Genomic DNA, 19,520 nt, shown 5'->3' with positions numbered 1-19,520 from the left:
AGTACAGTTTGAAGCGCAACGTTCAAACACTGGAGTACAGGCAGGGAGGGTGAGTTTCAGTTACAAACTGAAACTACATCTGTTTTACACCCACTGCAAGTCTCACTGTGTAAAGAGATCAAAATGTTCTACCTGCTTAAAACCAGGTAGAACATTTTGCTACCAGGCTCATCCTCAACCTGCGACTCCATCTGAGTCAGAATAATTTCCTAATCCACTCATATTTATATAAAGCTGTGAAATGTTTTTATATACGGACACAATTAGCAGGATGAAAACTCAAAAATAAGAGCAGAACTTGTATTGTTTTCAGTATCTTTACTATAATTACACAGACAAAAACAATGTACAAGGTCTGGATGTTTCAGGCTCACTTCAGCTCGTACACTCTGCAGCACAAAGCGGCACGTCACACAGCACACAAAACGTTTCATCGAGTACAAAACTGGAAAAGAACGAGGTCGATGGAAAAACAGAAGCACATTTACAGTGATTTACATGAATTCAGTCCGCTGTTCAAACGAGCACAGCCGCTCTCTTTATTCCAGATTAAGTGAAGATTTGATGGCAGTTTGAAATATTTTCTCATATCCGGATTTTTAGATTACGCCTAAATTATGGCGGATAAAAGATCTTTTTTTGTTTTCTCTTTAAACAAATTAAGCTGCTGGATTTTTTTTTAAAAAGGAAGCAGTAGAAGTAACCTGAAACTTTTCTTTAAATGACATTTTAACAGCATCTGGAGAGCGGGTGGAGCAGCTCGGCCCGGTCCATCTCATGTACACTGACAAAATAAAGGCACAGACTGATGAAAAGAGCACGACTGAGATTAGTCCGTTTACAGTTTGCTAAAGGAGTCCTTTTGAATGATTCTGACCGGCTCCGTTGGATAACTCACCTTGCACCTCTTTTTAGAGCCGAATATCACAGATACACAATGTGCCAAAAGTCTTACAAGAGGCAGAAACTAAGTTAGTAACAAGGATCTTTCTGGGGGGGGTTCATACATTAAAAGAAAGGGGAAGGGGGCAAAACAAAACACGGTGGCCATCAAGTGGCCACTCTAACAACCTACAATGTTCCTGTGTTTTGAACGAGAACCAGTTCCTGTTCCTCGAAGCCGTCCTGTTGCTCTTCTCTGTGCCCACAGATATGGAGGGTGCGTGTGATTGTATGCAGCAAATCATAGCACCAAAACTCTGAGCAGCTCCTTCACCCCTACACGGAGAGAGACGGTGGGAACGGCAGCGGTTTCTTGGCAGATGGGGAGGTCGCTCTTACGCCCGTTCTTTGCGCTTCAGTTTGGAGGATTTCTTGACTGTGCCGTTCTTGTTGAGCAGCTTCAGGACCTTCTCCTTGTGGTCGAGCACTTTCATCATGGTGTCTCTGGCCTCGGTCACCTGGTCCATCACCAGTTTACAGCGCTGCATGTTACCCTGAGGAGAAATGTACTGATTGAGTTTGCTAAACTCATTACTAACATTACATGTACCTGAAAGAGAGAAGCTGTGGGGCTTTTTCCAGCCTGCCTAACAAGAACAAAAAGGAACTACATGAACAAACTACAGAAGAAGAAAAAAAGCAGCAGTTTACAAAACTCAGAAGCCCAATCTGTGTTAAAGAGGATCTGTTATACTCATTTCCAGCCAATACTTCTATTCTTGGACTCCAGAGCAGCTTTGCATGATTACAGCTAAAAATAATCCTTATTTATCTTACACTGGGCCTGGTCCCGCCCCTCAGTTCATCCTCTGTCTCCTCCCCCTTAAAGCGAAGCTTAATTTGATTGGCTGGCCATTGAACAGCTGTGTTACACATAACCATATGACGGCTATCTGCTGTCACTAGGATCATAGAGAGCCAAGTCTGTGTTTATAATGAAGGTGTCAAACATAAGGCGCGGGGGCCAGAAATGGCCTGCCAAAAACTCCAGTTTGCCCCACTGTGTGATTTTAGAAGATGTCCAGGGTTTAAAATTTTTGGACTTTGAAATCAATTTTACTTTAGTTTTAAACATGTTTTTGCTGCTGATGACACAGAGAGAAAAGCAGAGAGAACATTGGTTTGTTTTTAGCATAAAAACGGCAGAACTTCACTTTTCAGATGCTTTACATTGTGGGTTCATAAGCTGTGCTGTTCGAAACTTTAAGGAGAAATTCAGACAAGTTGACAAAACCAAATCGCCTCTAAAAAGTGAACTGGATTCAGAGAGACACAATATTCTTCTATAACCAACTCAGCATCATCACTGGACCAGGGCAGGCGGACTCACCCAATAAGCAATAAAATTTGTATCCACATGGTTTATAACCAAATGAGTGTATTTTGGAGGGTGAAGCACTGAACTTTGCTTTGTCATTAACTTTGCTAATGACAGTGAGAGTCTGGCATTAAATACATCACAGGTATGCTGTTTTTATTCGCACTGTTCTTCATGTTTTCATTCCTGTTTAGTCTTTTTTTCTCCGCTGAGGTTTTAATTATCTATTTACTAAATATCTTAAAAGAAGTCTTGAAGTTCTTAACTCCGGCCCACCCCACATGTATAACTTAGGAAATACAGATCTTTTTAAAATTTGCATAACCTGAGCAGTGAAACCTTTATTTTTAATGTGCAGCAACAACCTCACCTGTATTAGTTCATTAATTCGGTGAAGGTCATCATCTGCGCCGGCCCTCTTCTTTGGAATCAGACCCTCCTGAAGGGTGGAGAGGCGGCTGTACACATCATGCTCCAAACTCGACTGCAGAACAAGCGATAAAAAAAAAAAAAATCTGCTTGTTAAAAAGTCTCTGAACTGAAATGCAAAGTCACACTGAAATATTGTAACAATTTTTTAATTGATTACATTTCTTTTTAAAAACAGAAGCTCACTTTAAGCACTATTTTCCCCCAATTTAAAGACAAAACTATATTAACTGGGCCAATATAATAAAGGTCAGGAGGTCAGCACCCACCAGCTGCCTGAGCTGTGCCGCACACAGGTGAATCTTCCAGCCTTGTGCTCTGCATGCCACTCCTCTCTGATTGGCCATATCCTGCAAGGAGCCCTTCTTCTCTTCTGAAACATTAACAAAAAGCAGAATTAAACTGAGGAAAATGACAAAGAAGATTCAACACAAGCCTTTCAAACACTTCACTGATCGCTCCTCTCTGTTTTTTAATTTTAACCTCAATTACGGTTATAACATTTTATTTGAGTTTGGCTTTTTTTTTTCTTTTTTTTTTTTTAAATGATAAAATCAAGATTATAATACAAACAAAAGGAATTTGTTTACTCTTATTGCATATTTGGTATTATTGTAGGATCTGCCTTACAATATAAAGCGCCTTGAGGTGACTGTTGTTGTGATTTGGCGCAGTATAAATAAAACTGAATTGAACTGAATTGATTTTGTCTTGCATGATTCAGAAGCATAACAGTGCATTTTTGCTCAACCCCTCAAACTCTAAACTCACTCGATGTTTAGTTCAACTTGTGTCAAGATAAACAAATGGTTATGACTTACCTGCAATTTAAATCAGTGTCTTTTACGTGTAATGATTTATCTTTATTTATAACAGTGTTTTCACATCAATGAGCTTTTCAGGGTTTGCACGCATTTTTCAGGGTCAAATTCAAGCACTTTTTAAGCACTTTCAAGGTCAATTTTCAAGCTTTTCCAGCACATTACCAAAAAAGAAAAAAGAAAAAAAAATGCACGTTTCCCTTAGCATCACCTCTGTAAGGCCATGTAAAAAACATTTGTTAAAACATAGAAAAATGCCCCACAGACAAATACTGAAAAATGAAACTATATGCATGTTGCACAAACTCAAAAAATATATACATTTCTCTTAAAAATTAAGATTTGCAAATGTGAACAAATCAACTTGTTAGAGATATTCATCTCCACTTGAAAAAAAAACACAACAACAACCCCACAAAACAAGAAAACTGCACCAAACACCACAATGATACACAGCAAGGCCAAACTAATAAGTCTTTTCATTAGATATTGATGCTTCTTTCCTATGTGACACAAAAAATAGGAGACAGATGTTTGTTTGTGTTTTTTAACTACCAGTAGTTGAGCACCCAGCACCCCCAAATATGGGGGAAAAAGGGAGGAGATCACGTTTACTCAGTTACAACACGAGGTCAGAAATATAAGTGCCGACATGAGTGGTTTCCACAGAAACCTCTGAATCTCAGCTAAAATCTCATATAAACCATTTCTAGAAACACCAAACAAAGCAAAGACACCAAACAGTTAAAAGAGCAGTTACGTCACCATGAACCTGTGGACAGGTAATATCCATATTTTGATTTACGATTTTCTGGAGTTAAATGTGAACTGAAGCATATTTTCAAAGGTGTTATATGCTATAAAATACTTAGACGAGGGATATAAAAAAATCAAATTTTTCTATGTTTGAGTCACAGCAACTTTGCCATAGTAACATCTGCAGTAATATTTACACGTCTGATGACATCTCACAAGTGTTAGCTTTATTTTGATACCAAGACTGTTTGCACAGAGTTTGTAATTGCAGAGAAATACTCCATTTATTTTGGTCATTTCATTTTCGAGCAGAAAGCTCAGAAAACCCCTGGGGCCTAATAGCTTAAAGTTAATTTCCAATAAAACCAACTGTAAGTTGTTTAACTACATTGTTGTCTGTATTATTGTTAAAGTTGTTAAAATGCACAAGCATCTACCTAAAATCTATTTATTTAGTCTATCATCAGTGATTTTATTAAGTACAATTATAATGTATTGTTCATCTCTGGGTGGCCTTTAGGGTCAAAAACAGTCCCTGATCATGGCCTAACTCTCCACCGGGTGACTGTGTCACCCATCACCCTTACCTCTGTTTTTCTTTTTTTGGTTCTCATTTGAATTATAATAGTAATTAAAGTAAATACCTTTAATAGCCATGTTTTCAACTCTGTTTTTGAGTTCAGGATCTGCATGTTTGATGCATTAATGGATAATTAATTAATCATACAGCTGCACAAAAGTTTACAAAAATATCCATCAATATTTACCACACATATAGGAATCTACAGTGAAATTAAAAAGCAACCCCCCTTTGCAGTTACTGAAAAAGCTGCTGCTGGTATGAAATATTAAATATTTTTGTTTGCAGCCAGTAAGACACTCACCTTTGACCCGGATATCGCTGTACCTCTGGAAATGGTGATAAGCAGCTTTCCAGGGGTTACGATAGTGCCGCAAAAGTGTAATAGGTGGGCGAGGCTTCACCGGCACGTAGCGCACTCCTTCTTCATCTTCAACATAGAAACAGGTGTTACAAAACTAATAGTGCAGACAGGAAACATCACCATCATCATCCGCACCGCCATGATCAGTTTACATACCGACATACTCCCTTGGTGGAGATTCCCGTCTCTCGGCCCTGCCGGTGATGGGCCTGCCTGGGGTCTTCTCCTCATCCGTGCTGTTAGTCTCGACCATCTCGCTCTCCTCTGTGGAAATGACATGCTGCTGCTTGCGGGGCTTCTTTCTCGGGGAGGCTCCAGGGATCAGATCGCCTGTGGCTGGGGTGCTCAGGGTGGACGTCTGTGTGGTGAGGGCTGGGGCCGCTGACATACTCGTGTTGGGATCTAAGGGGAAGCCTGCATGTTAGTTTTTATTTATATTTTCTATAAAGATGACCTTTAACATTTGGAGCACAAACACGTTTGTCACCTGGCTGAGAGGTGTCCATCGCCTCCACTTCCTGCTTGATTTTCACATCTGGGCAGACAGAGCTCGTGGCACATGCTGGAGTGCTGCTGGCAGCCGGCTGCGTGGGAGAAGCCACAGTGTTGGCCATCGAGGCCGGGACAGGGGGAGTCACAGCCATGGCAGCCGGCAAGGAGGACAGGACAGTGGAGGGCTGTGAGGGAGGCACGGGGCCAGGTGTAGCCAGCATGGTGGGGATGGCTTGAGCGAGGTGCTGGGTGTTCGAGGACACCGCCTGCTGCTCTCCACCCTGAGAAGGCAATGCTTCTACTGTAGCTATGACAGGAGGGGCCACTGCCATGTGCACCTCAGCTTTGGGCTTCACTCTGATGGATGAACAAAACCCGTTACATCACTGACACAGAACAGGAAGTGAACACGCATGTAACAAATGAGACACAAGCTCACCCAGCGGGTCGAGGCGATCCCGCTCCTCTCACGCCGCTGTCAATTCTCCCAGTACTGGCTTCAGACTGGGCGGGTATCAGGTTCTTACGAACACACCTGAGAAAGGGGAAGTGTAGAAAAGAAAACATTAAACTATTTTCCTGGAATTGGAAGTTTGATATGGTTTGACATGGATATTTTGACACTGTGGATTCAGAGCTGTTGATCAGCGTGTGAAAGTAATCCTCCGTTTAGAGCGAGTACTGAAAATCTCCAACAACGATGCTTCTGTGTTTCTCCCTCACTCTCACCATGTTTGGTTAAAGAGATTTTATATATAAGCTTGAAAATATTCAGTTCAGTGCTGTTTCAAACCTTTAGTTTGTTTACTCTGGTTAGAATAAGTTGGTGAGTTTACGACTTTTCCTGTTTTGGTTTCAAAACTAGCCATCTCTCTAGTAGGGAATCATCTGTGTATTCATCTCAGTTTTATTTCTACCCTGCAAAATGTCTCAGCATTCTCCATATTTATTTTAGAAAAACAAGATGTAAGGTTTACTGCAAAACCCTGCTTCATGTGTTATACTCACGTTTCATTGGCGGGCTTCTTGCGGAGAATACTCGGTCTTGGGGAGGAGACCAGTGTGGGAGCTCCTCCCACTCCTCCCCCCTGGGTGTGCGCCTGCACCATGGTGGCTACCGGCTGGGTCGTGCTGAAGGTGCTGCTAATGGGGCTTGCTACAAAGCCATCAGCCAAAACAACCCCTGAATTTAAAAAAAAAAAAAAAAACATTAATTACAAACAAATTTCAGTAAAAGACTCAGAGACCATGCTATTTGGTATGATCTAAGTAACTACCAGGCTTTGCTTCAGACTGCGATTGCTGCTGCTGTTGAGTGACCGGCGCCTGCTGCATTCCCTGTGTGGTGATTGACGCAGACGTGTGCAAACCCTGAACGCCTATCGATGCAGGCTGAATGCCCTGCGCTGCGATCGGTGCTTGCTGGATCCCCTGGGTGCTGATCTGTGCAGACGGCAGACCGATGCGGTCCACTGCCATCAGCTGCATGCGGTTCAATTGCACAGTGGTCGCCACGCCCACTCCAGCTTGAGCTGGCAACGCTGAAGTCGGAGCTTGAGGAGTAACTTAGAGAGCACAAAAGGGTAAAAGATTTTTCAAATCCCAGGCTCTACATTACACTAAACTAGACTTAAGTCCTTCCGATAATGAGCAGACACTGGGACTATAGCAAGTGCTTACCGGGGTACGGGCGGATGGTGGACACAGAGCTGCTAATAGGGGTGTAGGTTTGTGTCAGAGGGTATGACGAAGTGTAGGCAGGCAGGAAATACTGGAACTGCACTGGTACAGAAGGTCTTAACAAGAAAGAAACAAGAATTAAAACAAGATCGGATTGGTTGTCTTCATTGTCTGTGATGTTTTATACTTTAAACTCTTGTGATCTGGATCATTGCCACATGCTGGTCCAGACTTAAAGAGATATTTAATATATTTAATACTTTTGAATTGGAAGTTTTATGGAGGGAGAACAACAAAGAGGATATGCTGAAAGGTAAAATGGAAAACACAATGTGACAACTTGTTTTCTAATTGGCCAAAAATTTCAACTGAAATTAAACTTGGATTAATTCCACAACTTTAGAGGAAATAAGAGGAAAGCGCACAGATTTTTGATACAACTGTGTAATACCCCATCATATGATCAGACTAAATTCCCCAGCACAGTGAGCTCACCTATTGTCGCTGCGGGCTTCCATGGTGACAGGGTTGGGAGAAGACCTGTGGCCAGGGATGGGGATGAGGTTGGCTCTCTCTCCTGGGTAGTCAGGCTGAACACGGGGTGAAGAATGGGCGATAGGCTGAGGGACCACTTTAGCTGTGAACAACACCCCAGAAGACTGTTAAGAAAAGCTACATGCTAATAATGAAAGGTGAGATAGCATATGTAGGGATGTGCATGCACTAGAAATAATATTTCATTACTTCCAAGTTGTAAACACGCAGCTCGTTCTGTTCCATGTCATTTAAAAAGGCAGCAGCACAAAAATGAATGTTGCATGAACGAGGCCAAAGAGTCAACATACCAACAGGGATGGTGGAGGTGGTCACTGCTGTAGCATGAGAAGAGTGTGAGGCCATTGTCATGGTGACAATCGTGCTACTCGTCATTTGGGTGTGTGTCACAGCGCCTAAACAGAAATGAAACAAGATTTCAGCTTCTTCTTTAGTAACATTACAAAGATTTGACATGCTAATCAAGATAAAAGCTGATACCTATTGTAGTTGTTGATGGCACAGTGTTCGTGGCAATTATTGGTGCCACAGTTGCTGCAGCTACTGGTGTCACATTACTGAATATGGATTTCTGTATGGAAAAAAGGCAAGATTTTAGTTATTATGCAAAATAAATATTGCATATTTTTGCAGTGCATCATCAAGAGTAGTAACCTGTGTCATTGTGTGCGGAGGCTGGGACTTCTGAGCTCCGACTGCAGGGTGTGATGGCAAAGTGATCCGTGTGGCTGTGTCACGGGTCCCCTGAGGCCTCTGGATGCTGACAGCGGGTGGAGGGGGGTGAATGGTCATTGCTGGACGCCTGAAATAGTAAAATAAATAAATAAATAGATAAATATGACCTCTTCAAAAATGCAAAGTAAACAAGTAGCACTAAACTGCAAACAAACTTGGCTAAGAACATACTGAACGATCTCAGACTTTATCTTTTCTTACCCATGTATCACCTCCGGAGAGTGTGAGACTGTCTGGCTGATAACTGGAGATTGAGTTCTAGTCACTGAGATGGGAGCCACCACGGTTGGGAGGACAGCTGTAGAGGTTGTTGCAGGAGATCGGGACTGTGGACAGTATGGAAAAACAAAAAACAGCAGCAGCCTTATACTCTGTGCTTCTACATAACTAACATGAATATTCTTATTTCTTTAAAGTTCTGCAAGGCACCTGAATCTGGTGAATGATGTGTGGCACTGTTGGCTGGGCAGTGCCTGCACTTGCTCCAGTGGCTGGCCGCAAGACAGTTTTGGAGCTGGACATAACAGCTGCTGCAGCAGCCCCTGCAGGACAGAAAATACAGCAATCCATCAAAATGCAAGCCTGACATACTGTCGACAACATTTAGGAGATGACTGTCCAAATCAGTTTGCATCTAACTTTTACTTTCTCTTTGACAGATCATTTACAAGTACTCGTTTCCCAAAGCTGCACTAAAGGTACTCCCACAGGAGTCTTCCTCGCTATATACCTCGAGGCAAGTGTGGTGGGAAGGACTGTTGAGGAACTGCAGCAGGGGTCCTGATGATCTGAAAGTTCGGCATCAGGTGCACGTTGCTTGAGTGACCCTTAAACACCAAGAAAGTAGTACAGGTCTTTAGTTATCAGCAGGAAAAAGACAAACATTAAAAGCAAATGTAGAAAAGACTCACCTGCTGACCACTGATGGTTGCCACAGGGATAGATGGGGTGGTAGCGATGCTGCTCTCGATGGTGACTGTTATGTGACCAGGCACCTTGGGGGGTATGGGCATATGAGTCTGGTTGGAAGCTGGTGCTGGAGCAATAAGACGACTTGGCATTGGTGACTTCAAGACCGCCTGAAAAAGACATCAATTTAAAAAAATTAACATCTGTTTGTTTTAACAAATAATACAAGCTAGATGATCAGATTCAGACAGCCCAGGTGAAAGGTTCAAGCTCAAGTAAAAAAAGAAATATCCTATGATGAGATTCCTGTCTACAGCATTACATTTTCCCCCCACAGATCAGAGTTTTACTGAACCTTTTGGTACTTCAGAGCTAATTTTAACTTTAAGTTATTGTTGGGTAGCTTAGTCTACAATAACATACTTTTTAAAATATAAGGAAAATTGGCGTCTTATTATTTTCAGGAATTGCAAAAACTGAGACCAGGGGGGGAAAATGTTACGTTGAACACTGTCTACACTCAGAAAACTTTGCCAATATAAGAGAGCAAATTATGTTCCTTTTACTTTGGAGATGGTTAAGTTTATAGAAACTCAAACAGAGACTTAAAGGTCACCTTCATCTGGCTTTCAGTAAGCACTGCAGGCTGGCCCTGTGGGAGCTGGACAGAGGGGGTCGGTAAGGTCGCAGGTGTGCCGGGCTGAATGGCCACGTTTTGGGTGGCAGCTGGAGGCTGGCCGAGCTGCGTCTGTACTTGTGGGTATGGTCTGACCACCATGGTCTCTTGCTTTTCATCTCTGAAAGTTGAGGTTCCCCCGCCACCGGCAGGTGGATGATCATGCTGACCGTGGTCACCATCCCGACTGCTGTCTGCATCTCCACCACCTCCACCTGAGGAAAAACAACTTGATTAGACATCAACTACACACTTAAATCTTCTCTGCCATTTTTGTGTGATTAAATGTTACCTGAAGCGCTTGACGGTTGATTGACAGGCACCAGGTTTCCAGGTGCTGGGATCTGAGGTGCTCCCCCACTGGAAGCAGGCAGCCCATGTCGGGGGAATTGCTGGGAGCTCATTTTAACTATTTATGATCTAAAACAGGATGCAAAGCAGATGCACACAGGATATGACAAAGTTAAAAACACCATCATAGGCATCATGGGAAACAGGGAGAAAAGGCTGAGGAATGCCAGATTTGCCAAATTACACAAGAAACTGACTGAGAATCTGTGACAACTGGTCTAATGGAGTTATTAATCCAAAAGTGAGATTTTTGGGGTGAAATTGTTGTGGATATAACGAGAGGTGAGGAAAGAGGTTCAAAAATGAGTTTCCACCGCCATCTGTAAAACACAATGGAGGCTCAGTCATGGAGGATATTTTGAAAATTAATGTAAATATGAATACAAAACGTTACGAATGTAAGCTCGTTAGAACTGCACAAACTCCGTTTTGGCCTTATGTACTGTATTTCCATGTTTCAAATAATTTCTGCACCCATTTCCCAATGTGTCAAGACTTTTTGCACAGTACAGTTCAGTTTCTAATAGGCTTTTTTCCATACAGCCGCTGTATGCCTACTACGATTTAAAAATTAAATATATTTATGACACAAATATCTTTTACGGCATAACTGTTCATTATGGACGTGCTTTGCATAGTTATGGATACAGACTCTCTTCACTCTTACTGAAAATACTAAAACATCCAATTATTAAAGTTAATTATTGTAGCTACGTACAGACAACGTGAGACTGTAAGCCCCGAATACCACACAGGGTTAGCTTAAGTATCCCGGGATGGGGTTAAATTCCCGACCTGAATATAGATTATTTTCCCCTGGTATAAATACAAGTGTGCCGTGAAATTTTAGCTCACCCTTTGGTCACAAAATATTTGAAAACCTCTGCTCTTGACGATCCAGTCCGAGGACCTCAACAACAACAAAAGCCATGTAGATTAACCCTTCACATGCAGCGCGGGAACGTAAAACGGACAGACGGAGGGCAGAGAACGTGTCCATGAAATTAAGAGCTGTTTAACATCACAGGAAAAAGCTGTATTTGAGTGTCTGAAAAGGATCGAACGGCTTCAGTACCTTTGTTTGATATTATGTAGTCGGTATCGTATGACAGACAGCAAACTGAGTCGATGCGCACCAAATATGACGTTAACAAGCATGCACAGAAAAGGCCTTTCAACTAGAATCACACCCGTTTTCAGCTCAGTCAGATACTATCCACCGTGGTGGCTGTTTTAGCCTCTGTAACCCTAAAACCGAAAAGCTGCCTCATTAGGCAGCTATCCCACCTAGCAGCATGCTAACACTGGAAGCGCTAGCCCCGCTAACCTGCTTTTCATGCCAAATCCTGAACTTTATACAGAGTACAGCGGCACAAACTTCCTACAGCTAAAAGGACAAAAAGGCTGTTGTGTGTGCGCAGACTTTACCGTATCGATGAGTTGCTGGGCAATGCTCGTTTTGTGGATTACAATTTTTCCATTCGTCTTTTCTTTTTTTCACTCTCAAAATGCAAGCCGGAAGACCGCTGAGAAAGGACTGCACCTACTTTCTACATTCAACCAACCAGAGAAGGGACTGCTCGATCGCTAGCCAATAGAAATGTTTTTAGCGCCATAAAGCGGTACAACGGGCTGAAGGAGGTAGGCGGTTGTTAGGGGGACGCTAAGACACTCTAGTCACGTGATCGACGGACGCAATCGAGCTCACTTTGGAGCCAAGTGGGAACCTCCGAAAAAAGGAAGCCAAGGCGGAAGTGCAAAAAACTGCAGTTCCTCTAAAGGCCACTTGATGCTGCCTATGCTTCAACAGCAATGAAATATCCGCACAGAAAGTAATTAATTCAAAGAAATAAGCGACCAGACACACAATTCAAGAATTAAATGACAAAAAACACCCCAATATTTTTAAAGTAAAGGATTTCAGGCACCCCTCATAATGTACAATAGTCAGTACTTGTTAAATGACCCACACATATGGTTCTTACACACACACTGGACTTTCTGGACTTTGTTTTTGCACAACACTGGTCACTATATTCTTCATTTCCGGTTAATACTTGTACAGCTGCTGTTATTGTGTATATATTTATTTAGATTTAGATTTCTTCATACATTCTTATATAGTTCTATATTGTGTATTGTGTATTTTGTTGCACAGTTATTTTATTTTCAACTTTAATTTATATATTTTATCTTATTCTCCCAGTTAAATTTACCCTTCATTCTAATTTGTGTTGTACAGTTATTTCATTTTTAACCTTAATTTATATTTTATTCCTTCCTAGTTAAATTTACCCTTTTTAATTTTTCATATTTATTTCCTATCTTATTCATAGCCTTTCCTTTTTTGTTTTCTTTAGGTCACGAGCAGTTGTCCAAGCATTTCACTACATATCGTACTGTGTATGACTGTGTACGTGACAAATAAAAAATTTGAATTTGAATTTGAAATGTAATGAAATATCTTAAATCCTGTTAAAGTGTTAAGCTGTCTTTAACATGTAAATTTCCTGTTTTACGGGAGAAATAAACACTGTTAATATGATCTCCACTGCCTGATTTTTGTTTTTTAATAAACAGGAGCTCAGTCTCCCTTTGCAAATCAAATAAAACATATCCCTAGGTTTTTTTTATGTTTTCATTTTCGCTTAGATGCAAAACAAACAAAGAAAGCTTCTAAATCTTCCCTTTCACTCATGTTGCTATCCTTTTGTCACCAATCACAAGGACAGGAACAAAACTTAAAGTAAAGCTTCAAAACATTAAGATCCAAGCCCTTAAAGACATTTTGTTATCTTACACTTTATGCTTGCCCCACTACTGAAAAAGCTCTGGCATGAAGTTCAGTCCCAGCACACCAGGTGTCAGTTTGAGAGGAGGAGCAACTGTAATACCTTCACATAAACACTAGAGAGCAGCAGCAGGTCATCAAAACATCTTTACATTCTCTACATGTTTCCATTCCCCCCCTTTTCCCTTTTTAGTCACACTAAGTTTTTCATCTTATAGCCATTTTGGTTAGCAACTTTTTTGGTTCCTCGTCAGAGCAAATCACAGTGTTGGATATTAAACCCCCCCTCAGAAAAAAAAACTTACTTAGCTAATTTTTCTACTTAATATTTTTTCTACTGAATCTGCATAATGAGTATTTTTAATTTACGTTCTAAAGTATATTTCAGTGAAAATTTGCATTAGTAGGTGGGGTTATGTTTTAAATAAAACAGCTTTTAAATATAGAATTATGCTCAAAGTCTTCTCTAGCCCCTTTTCATGTAAAACATCTGTATCACCCCAAAAGTCCAGATGTTTACTTTCCCCCCATGTATATTGCCGATCATATATCTTTTGGTTTCATGTGGGCCCCGACATGATAGCCAATTTTTTAAAACATCCTCCAAGCTCCCCTGGTATATGTCAAAGTTATTAACTTCATGTAGAAGTACATGTAAAAAATATTTTAGCCAACTGACATAAAAATAAGAACTAAACTTAACGGAAAAAATGAGAACAATATTTTCTGTGATTTTCTGCTTTGGTCAAAATTATTGCTTTAGTTTATTTTTGTTTACTGAGACTAAAATTACAGTGAAACTACACAATTAATCATAACCACAAACACCATCTGGAAAAAATGTATACAACAAAGTAAAAACCATTGGAAAGATATAAAACTATGCACAACTCTGGGTCATATCGTTAGGCTATTCAGCTGCTGGATTACAAACAACATCTCATACCATCAGTATGATCAAATAGATATATACATATTTTTTGTGGGAAACATGTGAAAAAGTTCTGTAGAAACAGCAACAGGATTAGGATATATGAAACTGTACTTTAGTTTTTAAGGGATTTATGGTGCTGTTTTTGGGACTCGCTGATTTTTAGCTAACAGGTGGAAATGTCTGTTTAAAGGTCGGTTCAACAACTGTTGGATGAATTTGGCATAGATATTTCTGTTGCCCAGCGACTTTGCTGATGCCATGGCTTTTTCTTTTGCCCTGTTTTGGAAATATGCTGCCCTCCATTAGCACAATCAAAAATTGCTCTTTTATTATAAGTAAATATGTTGTAATGTATTTCAGCATTAGCGCACATCTACTTCAGTTAGTTTGCACTATTTTTCAAAGCTAAAAACTAATTGCCCCTTGGGGATAAATAAAGTCTTTCTGATTCTGATTCTGACTATCAAATTTATGGCACCTTTTCTGTTTTTTTCATGTTTTATAATTTAGGATATTAATATTAAATTGTATTAATATTAAGTTTCATAAGATTATATACTGTTGCGTGACCGGGATTATACAAAAGGGTTAAAAGAGATGCAGGACATAGTAATTAACAACGTGTAAAAACAGTCAAGACAACCAGACCAACAGAAAGATTGAAAAAGCAGTCACAGGAAAATAAAAACTCTTTCAAAGTAAAACAGGAAATGCTAAATGCTGCTAAATATGGAAGTAGGAAAACTCCTAGTAAACACAAAGCAGAGGAACACAGGGAGGTACGAGTAATAATAAAACTGGAACCCAAAACTAAAGAAAAATCAAAACGATAAACTTCACACACCAATGATTAATTATATAAAGGAAAAGAGTATTGGTACGATAAACTAAAAGAGAACATTTTAAAAGAGTATATCTGAAGATAAAGTATAACAGTTATTTAAGTCACTACAGTATTTTCCCACTTAAGTGTTAAAACAGTGTCAAGTTCTTCTTAATTTCTACATTAACATGAGTGAAAATTCACAAACGATCTTTCATCAGCGATTAGCTCTCTCCACATAGTCATCATTTATATCCACCTGGATCATAAAGGGTTATTCAACCACTGCTGCATGCTGAGGCATGCCATGGAATTCCCCAGCTGTGCCTATTCAGTTGCATACACCTGCTGGTATGTTTCTTTAAGTTGTGAAACACTCGTAAATTCTTGGGATATTATTTGTGACTGGTTTTATTTGGAACGATTAAATGAGTCCAAGGAAATAAGCAGTAAGTTAGTAAGATCAGTGATTAAAAATCAAGGAAATGTTAACATGAGTACATGAGTACAAGCAAAAGAAAGAAACACTGTTTTTCTGTGACATACCAGTTTGACTCTTACTCATTTGTCTGCATTGTTAATTACTCATAACCATTTCAGACTTCAGTTAAGTGACTTTTCACAGCTGTACAATGTCTGATCTTAACGTTGACTCATTTTTTATTTTGGTTTTTTGGTTTTTCTCTGGCATGAAGGTTGTCCTCTGCAGCACGTCTCTCCGTGTTGCTACAGACACAGTGTGTTTTGACTCATCTAATAATTCCTTCCCTACAATGAATCGGCGTTTCTGGATTGTGCAGCACAGTTGATTCACTGGAAACCACTAGCAGACCCAGACAGCAACCAGCTAAAGCACCAAAGAGAGGTTCTCCGTGGTTAATGAAGTATACTCTCCCCAAGAACCCCTTTAAACATGGCAGCTTCATTATCTCACAACTCAATTAATTAAACAAGTCATTATGTCTGAACTCAATCAAACACTGAGGCACCACAGAGAGCTCACAAAGCTCCAGATTCTTTCAACTCAGTTTGGCTGTTCTCCCAGATGTTACAGTAAAGTTTCATGTCCAGGCATCCATGAAAAAAAAAGAATTTGTAAGGTTTAGCAGAAAGTTACTTACATTAGCCAGATGTTAACATATAATGATGTGGTAGCTGGTGGCTAGCTACAGAGATATAGTTAGGCTAATATATACACATCAACATAGAGCAGAGGATCATGTTCAGATGTTCATGTTGAGGGTCCCCGATGGGCAAAGTGGAGTTGAAGTTTGAACTGGATTCAAAGTCACCATCTGGCCAGAGAGTTTGCACGTTCTCCCGTGTCTGCATGGGTTCTCTACAGGTACTCCAGCTTCCTCCCACTATCCAAGGATATACATAGGCTTAGGTTAATTGGAGATTATAAAATGATTAATGGCACAAATGTAAGTGTGAATGGTTGTCTGTCTCTCTATGTTGGTCCTACCATCGACTGGTGGCCTGTCTAGGGTGTACCCCCCTCTCACTCTAGGCCCCAGCCCATTGGGTAAGAAGAAGAAAATAGATGGATGGAGCTTAAAGACATGCTGCACATGAACAGTGCTGATAAAACGCTGCAGAAGCTGATAATGATGACTTGGACTTTTGTCTTAAAAAAAACCAAGACAAAACACTTTAGCAAGATAAAAAGACATCATCCTCATGAGAACGTGACAGAGAGTGACATGTCACCCAAACAATGCTCCGCTGAAATCGACAGAGCTTTGCTGTGACGTTGGGTTGAAGTAGGAGAGCAGAGTAAGCTCCTTTTCTCTAAGATGTCAGCTCCTCCCTGCTGGATGCGTCTTCTGCTGGAGTTCTTCGTCTCCACCATCACCAAGTGGTGCTCATTTGATCTAATGTTGTTGAGTCTTTACCGTACTACATAGAGGTGACTGTTATTGTAAACGGACTTTTTATAAATAAAGCTTAATTGAATTAAGTCGAGCAGTTCAGCAAATAATGTTGCAGTGGACTCAGGCCGAAAAATTTGCTTCCAGTGGCCTCCTCTGAGAGATTTGCATCGTCTCTCTAACATCCCTAAAATTAGAAGTCAGTGCCCTGATTTATGTGGAAACGCTGAGGGGGCGGGGGCACATTCCATGGCTGCTGTAGGCAGGAAGTTTTGGAATCTCCATGGAAATCAAGGCAAAACACAGAGCCCCACAGTTATTTTTCCAAATATTTCACACATGCCTTTAGTACAAAATGTGCTCAAAAGGAAAGGAGGACAAATGATTTGTTACCAACTGTCCCCTTCATTCCTCACACACACTTCGATTGTATCTCGCATTGCTTCAAATGGCGCTTGACTTTAACATTTTTCTGACTGTAGATGAAGCGTGAATTATGTGGAGTGCATTTCACACGAGTCTGCACTTTCATACCATGAAAAACAAACAAAGTCGAAATTCAGAACATTGACATCTGTTCTTGATCCACTCTGATTGAATCACGCGCACAGTTGGCAGGAGTCACAGTGGTGAAATCACGGCGATAACCTGACAACAGTCTTTGTAAGTTATGCTCCAGTCCGCATGTATGTGGAATGCATACATGAAGGTTTAACCTTTCTCCATGCAGACTGGATGAGGATGACTTTTCAGCTAAATTTCCCACTATGATGCTGTTCAAACTTAGTGCTCACGTAATCCTAACCTTTCCCCTCAGCTGAGCCTCACCTCACTCACAGTTACTGACATACGAGTCAGGAAATGTGATCTGCATTTGCACAGATAGGACCAAAATAATGGGAAATCACAGACTGCATGGTGCCAAAGCTGAAAATGGTACTCAACACATGGCGATTTATTACTGCAGCTTTTCCCCGCCTGAGAAAAGTGGCACTCGCCTATGACAAGTAAAGGCAGCGAGAGGAAAATGTCTGGCATCTGAGGAATGAAATTCCAACCTCAGCAAGGGGGAACAAGGAAGACAAAAATATTTACATTAAAATTAAAAGTTTACCGAGGAATTCCTACATGTCCCTGCACATCTTGAGAATATATAAGAAAGCACATCCACATCAAAATACAATCAATTACTTGGCATTTGATCTGATTATTTGAGGTTAAATTTGTATTTCCATTTAACTTGAGTAACATTACAGGTTCTCTTATTTTCTGAGAATTCGTGTGGATTAGTTCCTGCTGGGCAGGTTTGGAGAATCACTTTGTGTGAGATGAAATCTAAAATCCTCAAGAACTTAATTTTCTTAGGATTTGAGGTACAGCTTCTGGTATTTGTCATGCAAGATGCCTTTATCTTAACAGCAAGATAGAAAAAGATTGCTGTGAAACTAATACGGTACATTTTGTTACTTGCAGAGTTTTTGTACATCGTGTCTCTGCTTGAAGAAGACCAACCACAGCTGAGCAGTCATCGAAGTCACAGAAGAATAGAGAAAATCTTGGCTCAGTTGGTGTAGTAGATTTATTGGAAGGATGACTGATGACTGAGGAGAGACATTTTAAAGAAAACTTGGAGTCAAACAGTAAGTACAAATGTTTAACCCCAACAGCCTGGTCATCCCCTAAATCCAGTATATCTAAAGAGACCAAAACTACAAAACTAGTAGATTTTTGTCACTTTGGGGATCAGCCTCAAGTGGACAGAGGATAGAAGATTTTGGCTGAATTTTTCAAACTCGAAGATTTCTGAGGTCACTGAGATGTTTGGAAAGGGTCACAGCGACAAAAAGAAATGAGGCCACTCTGGAAGTGTCTGAGCTGAAGATGTTAAGATTTTCACTGGGAGTGACTAGAAATGAGTATGTCAGAGGAGCAGTTCAAGTGTGGATATGAAGTTAGAGAGGCTAAGATGGTTTGGACTTCTGCAGAGGAGAGATATTGAATATACTGGACAAAGGACGCTGAAGATGGAGATGCCAGGCATGAAGAAAATAGAGGAGATTCATGGACGTAGTGAAGGAGGACAGGCAGACGGTTGGTGTGACAAAGGGGGGTTGCTAGGGATGGAGGCAGATGATCCACTGTTGCGATCCTAAAGGGGGCAGCTAAAAGAAGAAGGCGAGGTCACCGTCTTTACAGCCTGATATAAATGGTTGTTTCTATAGATGATATCTGCCTTCATAACAACTGCAAGAGGTGATTTTTAAACTTTTTATCTTTGAACTAATGAGGAACCGTTGGTGCACCCTATTTGGATTCAGTAAACCTAGCTAGCTGATGTTAGCGGGTGAAGTAAATCCTTCTAATTGTCCAAATATGGTCACTTGTGGTTCCAAAAACACTGGCAAAAGCACCAAAATTTCAGATTTAAAATGTTTACAAACCAGCGGGTGACATCTACGGCTTTACTTCGGTGAAGAGAACAGAGAGCCT

The 19,520-nt window shown here is 40.6% G+C and overlaps 1 protein-coding gene across 1 annotated transcript; it reads right to left on the bottom strand.

Moving 5' to 3' along the window:
• Positions 1 to 301: 301 nt before the first annotated feature.
• sap130a (Sin3A-associated protein a) lies at positions 302 to 12,267 on the bottom strand. Its single transcript, XM_005919739.2, has 21 exons — positions 12,037 to 12,267; positions 10,550 to 10,677; positions 10,198 to 10,472; positions 9,584 to 9,751; positions 9,403 to 9,499; positions 9,102 to 9,214; positions 8,874 to 8,998; positions 8,592 to 8,739; positions 8,418 to 8,508; positions 8,228 to 8,332; positions 7,878 to 8,019; positions 7,383 to 7,498; positions 6,980 to 7,267; positions 6,711 to 6,885; positions 6,142 to 6,237; positions 5,698 to 6,059; positions 5,367 to 5,612; positions 5,151 to 5,276; positions 2,959 to 3,062; positions 2,631 to 2,744; positions 302 to 1,436 (listed from the first exon to the last, which is right to left on the bottom strand). The coding sequence occupies exons 2-21, from the start codon at positions 10,659 to 10,661 to the stop codon at positions 1,278 to 1,280; spliced, it is 3,162 nt and encodes a 1,053-aa protein (XP_005919801.1). The 5' UTR covers positions 10,662 to 10,677; positions 12,037 to 12,267; the 3' UTR covers positions 302 to 1,277.
• Positions 12,268 to 19,520: the final 7,253 nt, after the last annotated feature.

This window comes from Haplochromis burtoni, unplaced genomic scaffold, assembly GCF_018398535.1.
Source record: "Haplochromis burtoni strain Fernald_Lab_line unplaced genomic scaffold, NCSU_Asbu1 Contig_13, whole genome shotgun sequence".
In the NCBI taxonomy this organism is placed as follows: Eukaryota; Metazoa; Chordata; class Actinopteri; order Cichliformes; family Cichlidae; genus Haplochromis; species Haplochromis burtoni.
This window is presented reverse-complemented; position numbering and strand designations above follow the sequence as displayed.

Coding starts and splice junctions, on each gene's coding strand:
- sap130a (XM_005919739.2), bottom strand. CDS start 10,661: ATGAGCTCCCAGCAATTCCCCCGACATGGGCTGCCTGCTTCCAGTGGG. Junction 8,333..8,417: donor GCCATCAACAACTACAATAG/GTATCAGCTTTT, acceptor ATTTCTGTTTAG/GCGCTGTGACACACACCCAA. Junction 2,745..2,958: donor CGGCACAGCTCAGGCAGCTG/GTGGGTGCTGAC, acceptor CTTGTTCTGCAG/TCGAGTTTGGAGCATGATGT.